At 35.7% G+C, this 14,636-nt stretch overlaps 1 protein-coding gene across 3 annotated transcripts in view; it reads left to right on the forward strand.

Annotated features, from left to right (window-relative positions):
- The window catches only part of LOC107669551 (WW domain-containing oxidoreductase-like), a 265,566-nt gene that overhangs the window by 76,888 nt on the left and 174,042 nt on the right, over positions 1-14,636 (forward strand). For all 3 annotated transcript variants that reach the window (XM_016461832.1, XM_016461831.1, XM_016461830.1), the window contains exons 6-7: positions 5,915-6,100; positions 9,318-9,582. In XM_016461832.1, the coding sequence (XP_016317318.1) occupies positions 5,915-6,100; positions 9,318-9,582 (451 nt within the window). The remainder of the gene's footprint in view (positions 1-5,914; positions 6,101-9,317; positions 9,583-14,636) is intronic.

Raw genomic sequence — 14,636 nt, forward strand, 5'->3', positions numbered from 1 at the left:
GCATTAACTTTGCAATTTCTAGTATTGTATTAGTTTTGAATATTTCTAATTGCTAATAATTATATATCAATTATAAATGTTCAAATACAAGATTAATAGTAGTTATTAAGATTGATGTCATTTAGAATTGGAAAATTCTTGGAAAAAATATGATCAGAATATCAACTTGCATAATAATTATGCATGCACTGTATTTTTCCTCTTCTGCTGATTTCGCGCGCAGAATTGCGGCAGAGATGTAATCCCATACCGCGCCACCCTATAGCACCATTTTGGAGTGTAACATATACTGTACGTAAACAACGTATGCAACGCATGTACGCGGATACATTGTTTACGTTCAGATCAAAGCATAAACAACGTAAACAATATAGCAGTGTACATGCGTTGTTTGAAGCTTTTATCTTACTGATTAGAAACCCTTTGTAGTGAGGAAAAAATAAAACTTCATAGCAAAGCGGTCCATAGGTGTGCGTCGTTTATTTTTAACATCTCGCTGCCTATAAAGTCTTTCCTCTACAGACACGTGGCTTTAGTAACGACCGCATGCTTGTGGGTGCCGTCTGTTTATGCGTGTCTGTCTATTTTAAAGCGTCTCTCTGTTAGCCCCACAAATTTCTCGGCGGCCCATAAACGCGGCCCCTTAATGACGGCCGGTCGGAGTGAAGGGAGACAAAGGCAATCATTCTTTTATGGGCAGAGATTATTCTGAGGTCAAAGGTCATGCCCTGGGGGTTCTTTAAAGTAAGTATGGAGCATTATTCCTCCCCGTCCGGTCGTTACCGCCCCCGCTCGCCCCGACACGTAAATTGCACATTTGCAGAAGACCCCCCCGTTCGCATTAATAAGTTTAAAGGGAGTTTTTACATTATGTGGGCTAAGCTATTAAAACCATTTGTTAGCTTTTTGCTTATGAAGACACGGCCGGCGGGGGGCGGCTCAGAGCGAGTGCTGCGAGTTGTTAAATCATACGACACAACAGCAGGATTAGCATGCAAACAACAACGCTTCTTCCCATTGAGAGCCGTTTTCAGATCGACCAGCGAAATTAAATTTTAGGTGAGAGAGATTTTGTTTAAGAAATCGTCTCTGTTTCTTTCAAAGGAAGACTGTTGTGGTGCACGATATCTTAAAACACCTCCATTGCATCATCAGGGGCCACTTTCAACTTTAAAGGTTGCTAGGTTTTTTTTTTTCTTTGGGTGGTTATTATGTGGTTTATTGGTAATTGACCCTTGGCTTTTACTCGTCCAACATCAAAGAGTCACTAACATATTTATTTATTTATTGACATATATTTAAATTTATATGGTGACTTGAATGGACTTATATTTTTAATTTATATTTTTTGTGTCTGGGTGGTGCAACTTTCCTGATGTCATAATCAAGAAAAAAAATTGAATTATCGGAAATTATGAGATATCAGACCTTTTTATGATATGGCGAGGTCAATTCAACTCTGTGTTATTTTTGTATTATTTATATACAAATGCACATTTTATTGATATTTTGAATCATTTTTTTATTTTGATGTTGTAGTATTAGTTTTATTTTTAGAAATTGATTTATTTATTTACCAATTGGTAATTTCAGTGCTTAAATGCATTTCAGTTAGTTGCCAAGTTATTATACAATGACATTTATATAATTTTATTTTTAAATTTTAAAGAATCATAACTTTTGGAAATAATGTTATATACACTTACATTTGAATTCAAATTGTGAGAAAATTATATTTTATTTTTATTATAAAAAATTGGATAAACATTTTTTCAAAACCATTTGTAACCAACGTGAATACAGTGATTATTTTCTACTTTTTAAATGTGTTTTGATTTTGATTTCTTTTGGTTTGGTTTTTGCTTTTGTTTTGTTTGTGGATGTTTGTTTTGGTTTCTCTTTTGTGGTATTGGTTGGGGATTTGTTTGGTTTTTATTTTGTTTTTTTATGGGGTTTTTTTTTATTTAGTTTTGTGATATCGGTTTGTTTTTGTTTTATGGATTGTTTTGAATTTCATTGTTTTGGTTTTGTTTGGTTTGTCTTGGTTTTTGTCTTGTTTGTTGTTTTGGTTTAATTTGACTTGGTTTGTTTTCGGTTTAGGTTTGGTTTGTTTTCGGTTTGGTTTGGTTTTATGGTTTTTGTTTTGTACGTGGTTTTGGTTTGATTAGAATTGGTTTATTTTTTATTTATATTTATTTCTTTTTGGTTTTGATCTGTCTGTCTGTCTGTCTGTCTGTCTGTCTGTCTGTCTGTCTGTCTATCTATCTATCTATCTATCTATCTCTGTCTGTCTGTCTGTCTGTCTGTCTGTCTGTCTGTCTGTCTGTCTGTCTGTCTGTCTGTCTGTCTGTCTGTCTGTCTGTCTGTCTGTCTGTCTGTCTGTCTGTCTGTCTGTCTGTCTGTCTGTCTGTCTGTCTGTCTGTCTGTCTGTCTGTCTGTCTGTCTGTCTGTCTGTCTGTCTGTCTGTCTGTCTGTCTGTCTATCTATCTATCTATCTGCAGGTGAAATATAACTCTAATTGCACACTTTAATGTATCTTTTATGTCTGTTGAAGCAGTGGTCCTCAGCTGGTGGGTTGTGATACTAAATGCAAATAATAAAAGCAACCAGAATCTGTCATAGTCTGAACAGCACAGTAATTTGGTTTGTTGAAGCAAATGTTGACTGTGATGTTAAGGAGAGGCAGGAGTGTAGGTTGTTCCTGGTTTTCGGGGTGATATCAGAGTCTCACGGAGCCCATGGGATGCGTTATCTGCCGCTCACCAGCAATCACAGACATGTTCCTCTTCCATTACACGGTTTCAAACACAAGCGTGAAAGTCATAAAGTGTAATGGTGTTCTCTTGCAGGTACAATCACTCCCTCTTTTTGAGTCCACGCTTCATTAAGTCCCAGAGAGATCTGTGTGTGTGTGTGTGCCAGGCTCTGTGCCCATGACTGTGAGGTTGTCAGTCAGTGGTGGAGAGCAGATCTGTTTCCTCCGCAGATGTTTCCAGAGAGTCATGTTCTCCAGCGGGAGCTGAACTGCTCTCTTGGGTCCCGCGGCGTCTTGCTGCCCTTTGGGCGTCTGAGCTGAGTACCGGGTGTGTTTTATTGAGAGAGATGATGTGTGCCCGATCTGATCAGGCACTTGAGTGATTTTCTTTGCATTTGGTCCATTTGCAGTTTAACCTGTTATTGGATCGGCCCACAACTACACACTTTCAGAACCTTTCATTTAGACGATTTACACTAGAATTGCATGCAGTAGAACTGCTAATGATTATGATTTTCTCACCTGTTTTCTCAAGAAACCATTTCCCACATATTTTAAGTTTCTCTCCACTCTCCAGTCTTGTCATAGAAAGACATTAAAAAGACCATAAATAAAAAAAGAAGAAGAAACACTTTAATTCATTCAACAAAATAATACAAACTTGGTAACATTTAGAAAAGAGCACAAAACAAAAAGTTGAACAGTTTTAAATACTTTAAATATTAAATATATGTTAAATTGTATTTATTTTTATTGTATATTTCTAGTATTATATCTTACCATATCATATATCATATCGTATCGTATATCATATCATATATCATATATCATATCATATTACATTACATTACATATTTTATTATATTATATATTATATGAAACACATAAAACTAAAAAATTTAAAATATATTTTAAAATATTAAAATATATTGAATAGCATTAAATTTGAAATATTATGAAATATACATTATTTTAAATATGTATTTCTTTTTTTTTACTATTTGTATCCATATTATGTTATATTAAATTGATTCTATTATATTAATAATTAAACATTGTTAATTAATTTCAAACACTTTAATTTACTAAACAAAATAATACTTTGAACAAACTTGAAAATATTTTTTGGTATTTAGAAGAAAAAAACATTGACTATCTTTAAATATATTAACTATTATTAAATATATATTATATTATATAAACACCTAAAACTAAAAAGCTAAAATATATTTTAAAATATATTAGATAGCTTTAAATATGAAACATTATTAAATATATTTCATTTATTTTAACTATGTATTTCTTGTTTTTACTATTTATATATAACATATTATATTATATTTATTATTTTAATTACATTAAAAATTACATTAAAACACTAATTTAGTTAACATAATAATACTTTGAACAAACTTAAAAATATTTTTTAGTATTTAGAAAAAAACAATGAATAGCTTTTGAAGAGTGATAACTCTTATTTCCATGTCATGCTGTACAATAATCAGAAACAAGAACTTCTGCAGTTCATAGAAACAGAAAAAAGAGAGAAAGAATAAAAACTGTTGTGCTTGGTCTTTGGTCAGTTGTAACTAGAGCATGTGCTGTTCAGTGTTTGTTACGCTGTGTGTTTCTAATTGAAGCACATGTGTAACCGTGGCCTCTGCACATTTCCCGTGATCCTGTGCCTTTCCACTGATGCACGCGTCTCTCCACATTGAACCTGAAGGGAAATGTGAAGTGTACTTTTTTAATGTCATAGAGAAGACTCATTAAAGCAGGGGCATAACAATTCCTCCATTAATTTTCCAGCAACCAGTTTTTAATTAATAGTGCAGGCAGTATTAAATATGGAGTACACAAATTGCCTGTGGGCTTCGTAATTAATTCTAATGGAAGAAATTAAAAATTGGTGGGGTGGATTCAGATTATTCTGCTGTATGGCCGTGGTTTCAGGACCACTGGAGCGACTCTGTCAAAGAAATGATCTTGCCTGGACTTTCCAGAAATCTCCGTCCTTTCTCACGCCGATGGATGAACGTCCATCTGCCCAGAATGACCTTGGAATAGACTTGAAAGAATGTTTTTGTGCATTTTAAAATTCCATGAATCCCTAATTTAGCTTGATTTGTTTACTCAGCACTTGTTTTTTTGTTTTTGTTTTATGGTTGTGTTTGGTTTTATGGGTTTTGAATGGCTTTGTTTTGGTTTGGTTTGATTTTTGTTTTTATGGGTTTGGTTTCTTTTTGTTTTTTTGGGTTTTGTTTGTTTTTTGTTTTTATGGGTTTGTTTTGTTTTGTGGTTTTGTTCGGTTTTATGGGTTTTGGTTTGATTTTTGCTTTGTCTGTGGTTTTGAATCTGTGTATCATTCGATCATTAATGTTTTGATTTAATATTGAAAGTAGAAAAATGAGAAAACGGCTCCTTTTTCCAAAAAACGAATGATCGAATGATACACGGATTGTTTTGGTTTGTGTTTGTTATTTTTTGTTTTCGTCTTGTTTTATGTTTGTTTTGGATTTTATGGTTTTGTTTTTGTCTTGGTTTTTGTTTTGCTTGTGGTTTTGGTTTGTTTTTTTGTTTTGTTTTGGTTTGGTTTTATGGTTTTGGGGATTTTTGTTTTTTTTATGAGTTTTGTTTTTTTCATGGGTTTGTTTTGTTGTTTTGTTTGGTTTTATGAATTTTGGTTTGATTCGTTTTTGTTTTGTGGTTTTGGTTTGTGTTTTGTTTTTGTCTTGTTTCATGGTTTGTATTGGATTTTATGGTTTTGGTTTTGTCTTGGTTTGGCTTGGTTTTTGTCTTGTTTGTGGTTTGATTTGACTTGGTTTAGTTTTGGTTCGTTTTTGTTTTGTCGTGGTTTGTTTCGGTTTGGTTTTATGTTTTTTTTGTTTTATTTGTGGCTTTGGTTTGATTAGATTTGGTTTATTTTTGATTCATATTTTTTATTTTTGGTTGGGTTTGTTTTTGTTTTTTTTATGGCTCTGGTTTGGTTTTATGGATTTATTTTGGCTTTTATAGTTTGGGTTTGGTTTTATGTTTTTTGTTTTTGTTTTATGTTGTGGTGTTTGGTTTGTTTTATTTTTTTTGCCTTTGCTTTTTTGTTTTTGGCAAGAAAGTGTTATTTTCATTCAATCTATGTCTATTTTTTCTCTCTCTCTGAAGGCCGTTGCACATCCTGGTGTGTAATGCAGCGGTTTGCACACAGCCCTGGAATTTAACGGAGGACGGGCTGGAAACCGCCTTTCAGATCTGTCATCTTGGCCATTTCCACTTGGTTCAGCTCCTGCAGGACGTCCTGCGGCACTCCGCTCCGGCTCGGGTGGTGGTGGTTTCCTCAGAGTCTCACAGGTGAGACTTTAAATGATCTCCCATCATTCCCTCATTTCATCTCTCATGCATTCATGTAAAATCATCCATTTTCTCTCAGTTGTCGCTTCACCAACAGCCTCTGTCGCTCATGTCTCCAGATTGATTGATCTGATATATTTATCTGATATATTTATCTGATATTTATCTGATATATTTATCTGTCAGCACATGCTAAATGGACCATATTTACCAGCTAAACCTTGATATCCTGGTTGAAAAACGGGCCACTTCTGTTCTCAGATTCATCGCCGTGGAAAAAAGTGTGTATACTGTATGCAGTACAGATAGTATGCAAAAAAAGAGAGCTAATATTTGGGGCCTGCTGTTCCTGTAACGTGATTATTAAATGAAAGTGCTTTGAAGAACATTTTCGGCTCCGAGAGCGTGAGGGTCCATTAGATTAACAAGCCCCTTGTGTCAACGAGGGAACAAAATCTCAATTCGCTCTGGCCAACAGTAAAATCACTTACTTGTTATCGCAGTAACTCCTCCATTTAACTTTTACAGTTTATTTCCTTTCTTCTTTTTATTATCATTCTCTGCTACACCTGATAATTTTTGATCCCTACCTCATCTCATTAATATGTGGCCTTTTGAGCTCCCAGTCTGACCTCTGACCCAGGAAGAGATTATATTTCCCAAAGCCGCAAGAGCCGTTAAACCTTGACACGGCCGTGCGAGTGACGGAAAGCGGGAGGGAAAGAATGAGGGGTTGTGGAAATTGAGGGTGGAAGAATAAAATGGACCAGCGGGGACGTTTATCTGCGCTGTAGCACTGGGGCTTAAGTGACAGGACCGATAGGTGCTGGCATTTGCCTCCCGACTCCAAACAAGAGGACACTGATAGCGTGGACAGGAAACTCACCTCTGAAAACTCACACCAGATTCACGCCTTTATACTTCAGTCTCTTTAAAGCAGGATACTGCAGTCATTAAATACCAGCCTGACCTGACCTTTTCATACTTCTGCTCTGAAAATAGACTATTTCCACCCCAGAATGCCTCTGCTGGGAAGACCGTATGGATTATCCCGGCCGTGAGGTGATGACAAAGTCAACATGTGCAGAGGAATAGTGGGGATAGATATATAACAGCTCAACTGGGTAGTTCAGCCAAAAATACTATATAAAAAAAACAACATTCTGTCATTATTTACTTGCATCCATGTCATTCCAAACCTGATTTTCATTCTTCACTGGAACTTAAAAGGAGTTTTAAACAGTGTTCAGTGTCACACAGCACTTGAAATTGAATGCGGATTTAGTATATAGAAACAAATACATACATACATAAATATTTAGCATGAAGCTTTTTGTTTTCATTGTTGCAGTTACCAAAATTATCATTGTGTTTCCCCCTTTTGAATGCACCAACGTAGAATAGCCACATGAATATCCACGAATGATGTAATTTTTTCCCCTCCATAGTAAATAATGACTTAAATGTTCACCCGTTTCATCTGAATAGTCAGCTGGACCACTTAAAAATAAATAAACAAACAAACAAATAAATGAATGTATTTATATTTTATATTAAAATTGTTATTATTTTTATTTTTGTTTTAAATATCAAGAAAATTGTCTCATATTCAAACTTGCCATATTGCTAAAGGTTTAACATAATTGATGCCAAATGTTATTAGTTTTTATGTGTAAAGTTAGAATGTGTGCATACACAAATAACAACAAGGGAAATTATTTTGTGAATAATGGACCATTTTTAGATAAAAATGGACCACTGTTATAATACTTTTATTTATTTATTTATTGAGCTTGATAGACCCTGCAATTTCATTCTTTGGGGAAAAATGTGGTGATTTCATACTGAGTTTGGAAACAGAAGGGTGAATAATTGATATCGAAATGTACATTTTTTTGGTGAACTATTCCTTTAACTAGTTTCCCACTCTCACAGTTCACACCTTTAGTATTTGTACCGTTGCGATGCCCGCAGATGTTGTTGTTTACCCAAGCAGAGATGTAACGTGTCAAACAGCAACATGGGCCGCACTGAGCTCGTCATACAGTGAACGTGACGTTTTGATTGGTTGTTATGTAAAGTGTATAATTAAGAGGTAAATGTTGAATGCAATTGCGGACTCTGATCCGCACTAGGGGAGGGAACATTCATTTCACTGCAGTTTCTTGGGACTGTTTACACACACACAAGGACACATTGAGAAAATACATCTTGTGTTCAGGGGCCTTGTCAAACATCTGGCGATTAACAGCTTAGTCAGAGCCAATTAAAGAACATCATGTCGTAGCTTTGATTTGCATTAAGTCAGACCTGGCCTGCCAAAACTCATTTAGTTAATTTCTCCATTGTCTCACATTCTGGAGGTTATTCCAGCCTGTTAAACTGTGAGACTTTAGTTAGACTGTAGTCTGTGAGAAATCAGTTTTGTCCATTTGTTCACAATTGACTATTTACTGTCTTTAAAGCGATTGTTCATCCCAAAATGAAAGTTCTGTTATCATTTATTTACCTTCCAAGTTCCAAACCCTTACTTTCTTCTGTGAACACAAAAGTAGATTTTAAAGAGTGTTTAAACTAGACACCAAACTAGATGCCAAACAAGACACCAAAGACAAAAAAAACAAACACTAAACTAAACAAAAAACCAACACAAAAAAATTGACTCAAAACCAAACAAGATGCCTACAGAAAAAAAACACAAAAAGCAAAAAAAGCAAAACAACACAAATCAAAACAACACATAAAAACAACTAAAAGAAACACAAAACAAAGAGCAAAACACAAAACCAATAGAAAACAAAACGTATAAACCAACACAAAATAAAATGTAAAAGCTAACACAAAATAAAACAAAAACCAACACAAAACTGCAAAACACAACACCAACACAAAACAAAACATAAAACCAACACACAAAAACAAAACAATAAATAAATTAAAAAAAATAACAAACACCAACAAATAAATAAATAAAAATACAACACAAAACATAAAAACCAACACAAGACAAAACAAAACATAAAAACAAACACAAAACAAAACATAAAAACCAACACAAAACAACAACACAAAAAACCCCACAAAAATCACACAAAACCATAACTAATATAATAAGACACAAATTAAAACACAAAACAAACAAAAGAGACATTTCTCAAAATATCTTTGTGTCTTCAATTTTGATTTTAATATGAACTGCTCGTTGTTGTTTGTGAAGGTTCACAGATCTGGTGGACTCGTGTGGGAAGGTGGAGCTGAACCTGCTTTCACCTCCACCGAAGGAGTACTGGTCAATGCTAGCCTACAACCGTGCCAAACTCTGCAACATCCTCTTCTCCAGCGAGCTGCACCGCCGCATGTCGCCCCACGGCGTCACCTGTAATGCACTACATCCTGGGAACATGATGTACACCTCCATCCACCGCAGCTGGTGGCTCATGACCCTGCTCTTCACCTTCGCACGACCCTTTACCAAGTCTATGGTAAGAGCAAGAGATTTCCCTCTTTCACTTGATTTAGTGTGAAGGTTGAGTATGTTCATGAGTTTTGAGTCTTATGCTACTTTAGCATCATAACTGAAATGGCAACCGATTTTGAACTTACGTTCATAGACATCAACAACACGTCACACAGTTAACTGTCTTCATGTGAAGCATATGGTTCACTTGATATGCAACTTTGATGAGTCTGATGTTAGTATGTTACTATGCTAATGCTAAGCTAACACAACACTCTGAATTGTTGCTTACACAGTGCAATTTTTGAATTTAAAAACATGAGATGCAGTGCAGTGGAATCACAAAAGCTTTATGTGCACATTTTTTGAACGATATGTACGAGATGCAAGGCATTTGTCTAGAGCATGTTTACATCGAAAACAATGGAAAAGCAGCGCAGTAGAACGCAAAAACGTATTATTTTATGAATAGCCCCTAAGAAGCATAAAAATATGCTGGGTGTAATAGAACATTTCTATTTAAACATTTTTAATTTAAGTGTTTTTGATTATATTTTCTGGTATTGCATTAAATATATTATTATTAGGGATGCACCGATATAAAAATTTTGCCTGATACCGATAAACTTGTTTGTTTGTTTGTTTATTTATTTATGTTTTATTTAATGCTATGACCAATAGCCAAGAAATGGCTTTAAAAATGATATACTATTTTGTCTAAATAAATAAAAACTAAACTTAAAATAATAAACAAACAAACAAAAAAATAATAAAAATCCAGTTGTTTTAAATGTTGAAAGTTACATTTTACAGTACAGTATGAAAAATCGGTCAATTTTGGGGTTATTTATCAATGGTAAAGGTTATTGAGTTATTTGTGCTATTAAATAAATAAATCTAATATTGGCCGATAACCGATATGGTACCGATATACATATTGCGCATCTATAATTATTGAATATATTTAAACATTTAATATATTACTTATAATTCTCTCTACTTAATTTATTTCCACTTAGCTTGTCACAATGTTCTGGTATTCCTTTTCTGGATGAATACATGTGATGCTGCCTTACAACTTGGCCAAAGATAGGGGTGCTCCGATCAGGATTTTTGAGGCCGATCACAGAAAGCAGTATCTGCCGATACGATCACCGATACCGATCTTTTTAAAGCCTTGTTTTTTATAATTTTATTTATTTTTTACCACTGACAGAAACACTCAGCTCTACTGCCTTTTCTTTTGCATTTACATCTTTATTACAAGCAATCCTGTGGTTCATAAAAACATTGTTTTCCTACCTATTATTGCCTTGTTTATCTAAAAGTGCTATTTTCCTTTAAAACTAGCCAACAAGCCATGTGTGTTGACTGTGAAACACAGTAGACTTTAATTATATGTATTTATGGCGTAATACATTTTCGTTTTCATATTTACCGCAAACTATGCGCAGTCACTTTAATTCAGCGCGTGCAGCAAACTCAGTGTGGAAACAATCGCTGCACTGCTGCAGACACACCGCTCCTGGAACGCACTGCCTAACCGCAACCGTGTGCAGTGAACGCTTTAATCCGTTAACATGAGCGCGGAAAAAATACGCACCGCATACGCACTGCAAACGGAGTGTGTGTGAAGCGTTATGTGTGTGCGCTGCGAGTGTGCATGAGAGCGCGTGAGTGCTGAATGGTTTAAACACTGGCAAGAATTAAAAAGAAATGCAATTTATAAACTTTAGTGACGATGCAACACTGCCTCGATTGTGAAAGTGACAATTCCTGTGTTAACTGTGCAGGTCACTTATAGCCAGACGCGATTTGATTTGAAGCCATTTGCGCATTTTAAGAGAGAAAGAGAGAGAGTGTGCAGTGATTCACTCACGCTGTTTGTGAAATTGTCTCACAGAAAGTTTTAAAATTAGTTACTTTATAAGTTATTTAATGAAGAAATATGAACTGTACCTCACCTTCAGCATTATAATTATTTCACCCGTGCCGGACAGAGACTGAGACTGGGCCACTGCATGTCATGCCAAACCTCTCACGGCAGCGTCATCAGCTTGAGATCAGTTTATGAGATCAAACATCCCAAATTATTATCGATAATAATCCCCGATTATCAGCCGATAGTGATCGGTAGCCGATTAATCGGAACACCCCTAGCCAAAGATATCTTAAAGTGTAACTATGCTGCCTTTTGCATTGGCCTTCTCATTGGGAACCAGCTTGCTAGAGTGAAGAACAAAGCTATTGTGTTTTTTGTCATTCACCTATATGATTGTTTTCCTCATTTCAAGTGACTTTTTTCAGGTACAGTGGTTGGTGCTTGAATTTTTGTAGTCCAAGAAAGTTTCACTAGCATGTTTTTGGGTTCTTTAGCAGGAATCGCCTGTAGTTAGCGTGAGTGAGTGAGTGTGTGTGTGTGTGTGTGTGTGTGTGTGTGGCGCCGCATAAATCAGGCGGGCAGCTCTTCCTGTAGGCAACACTCTCCCGTTTTAGCCCGAAGAGGTGAGTCACATACACTTACAGAGACAATCTATAAAATTCAACATCCTCATAAATCATAAAGTATCTGCCTGTCTCGCACCTGAAGCATTTCCTTCCGCTTCTGATATGCTTTAGGCCACACAATGCATTTGATGTATTCTTTGTTTTAATTTTGGTTGAAAACTCTGAAGGCAGGTTTTGAGTATTTCAGCTGAGCTGATTATGTATTAAAGAGATGGGTATGAATATGTCAGAAGTTTATGCGCGCGGCCCAGTCGTAACTCAAAACCGCTCATTTCTCCAGCTGTCAGTCATGTTTGATAGACGTCGGTGTGGATCAAGGCTTTTCACTGCATGGAAAGTCTGCTGCTGTTTCTGAACCGGGATTTGTTCATTTGAGGGATTTTTTTTTTTTGAAGATGGTATCGTTTTAATTGCTTGCAGTCTCATATGGGATGCTGGGAAATTGTTCAAGGTTGCAAAGCTCTGCAGAATGTTGACAGGAAGAGCCTGGAACGATATTACACCCAAGCTCAGGAAAACACCTTTGTCTTCTCCAAGAAGCTGTAGGTGATTTATAACTGCGCAAATCTAGAATAAAACCTCTTATTTTGCTGTTTTATTGCATCTGAGTGGGACACTTCCATTTAGTTTAATGCATAGATGCATCACAATAATAATTAATTAATCGATTTATTATCATTGTTATTTGTTTAACTCATTGAGATTAAAACAAAATAACAATAAGATGGCAGATGCCATTTTAAAATGCAGAGGATGTTGCAGTGTAATTCATAAAACCGAATATCATCATCTCATCTTGTAATGTGTAGATAATTTTCAGTTTTGCTGAGTTGATAAAAATTAATTGGGAAAGAGGCAGGACTGATATCTGACTGTAACTCTCATGACTGTTTTCATCTATAATCGGTACATCAGATATGTTCTGCCATGCATCTCTCTTGCTCTCTTTGTGGCCTGCAGTTGTACATTAGGCCCATGCTGATCTCCAGATGTGTTTAGCTTCGATAAGAGTGGAGTCATTTTCTCTTCATAATAATCAAGTGGTCTCTTGTGCTGAGCAGAATGACGGTACTGATCTATCCTGGCATACAGACGTCCTGTCAGCGAGAAGCAGGGATAAAATGGATCATTGCATTGACTAAACTCACCACTGAGGATTTTAATGTACAATTTAGGATACAATTTATAACCAACCAAATTTGTCAAATCTGCCAGCAGTGTTGCGGAGTAACTAGTTACATGTAACGGAATTATGTAATTTAATTACAAAATAAATGTAACTAATGTGTTACAGTTACTGAGAAAAAATGTGTAATTACATTTTGTGGTGATTGTGCTTTCAAATTAAATTATTATAATTTTAATTTAAGTGATTTTGAAAGTCTGACAGTAATCAGTGTTGATGATTTACAGTTGAAAAGCAGTAAAAATGATTAACAGTTGAATACATTCACTAGAAATTTAGAAAAGTAATCAAAAAGGAAATCCAATGTAATTAGTTACATTGCTTTAATAAAACAATTGAAATAGTTACAGTACTTATTACATTTTAAATAGGGTAACCTGTAATCTGTAACCTATTCCATTTCCAAAGTAACCTTCTAAACACTCTGCCATTGGAATCATTTTGATGAGAAAGTAATTTGCAACTAAAATATACTGTATTGTAGTAGCATTGAATTTAATACAATGACTTACTAAAATAGGTTTAGAAACAACAAAACACTGCAATTGACGTTACTTGCTCAGAAATCCAAATCCAAAAATTCCCCAATTACTAATTTCCGTAAACAAATGTTGTTACTTTTCCAAGAAATTTTGTTTTTATTAGATCTCTAATGCTTTATGTGCGTTAGACATTTTTGCTCAATGTCAAAAAAAGGTCATTTTTGATACTTCCTATGTGGTTTTATGTGAAGTACTGTAGGTCCCCGAAGCCTCTGTAACCTTTTCATTTGTGTAGTCAAACAGCTGTTTTAGCATGTTTGGTTTGACATTTCTTAGACGGCTGGGTATTGTGGCATCTAATAGCTGCTTGATGCTTTGGGACATGAAGCTGCCGGGAAAATCACAGCCACCCAATCAGCACCCCACCTTCCCCCGCTTCATTGGGATCCAGTCCGGCGCGTTTTCAGCAGTTTAGCTCAATTATTTTCCCCAGGATTCTGCCTCAGGTGCTCCGCTACCTTTTTACATATGCAGGGCCTGAACTTTTGACCATGGCCCAATAGTCATACATTAGTCGACGGTTTGCTCTAAAAGGGGGACTTTAACAAGTTCCTCTGTGCTTTGGCAAGTGTCTCGCCTCTCGCCTGTGAGATAATTTAGCCAGCCTGCTGCGAGACTGCTGCCAGTGCTTCCTTATGGGAGTCTAAATCTCTCTCGCTCTCGGTCCCCTTGTAAGCCGAGCGAAAGGAGGAGATGCTGCTGATGGATCTTTCCTCACACTCGGCTAACGAGGACTCTGCTTCCATTAGTACACTACAGAGGCATTACCCATTCTCTCTTTCTCTTCTCTAATGAAGTCTCGTCACCCCGAGTGGCTCAGATTTATCCCACTGCTGTACGGCT

The sequence above is a fragment of the Sinocyclocheilus anshuiensis genome, unplaced genomic scaffold, assembly GCF_001515605.1.
Source record: "Sinocyclocheilus anshuiensis isolate Anshui unplaced genomic scaffold, SAMN03320099.WGS_v1.1 scaffold580, whole genome shotgun sequence".
NCBI lineage: Eukaryota > Metazoa > Chordata > Actinopteri > Cypriniformes > Cyprinidae > Sinocyclocheilus > Sinocyclocheilus anshuiensis.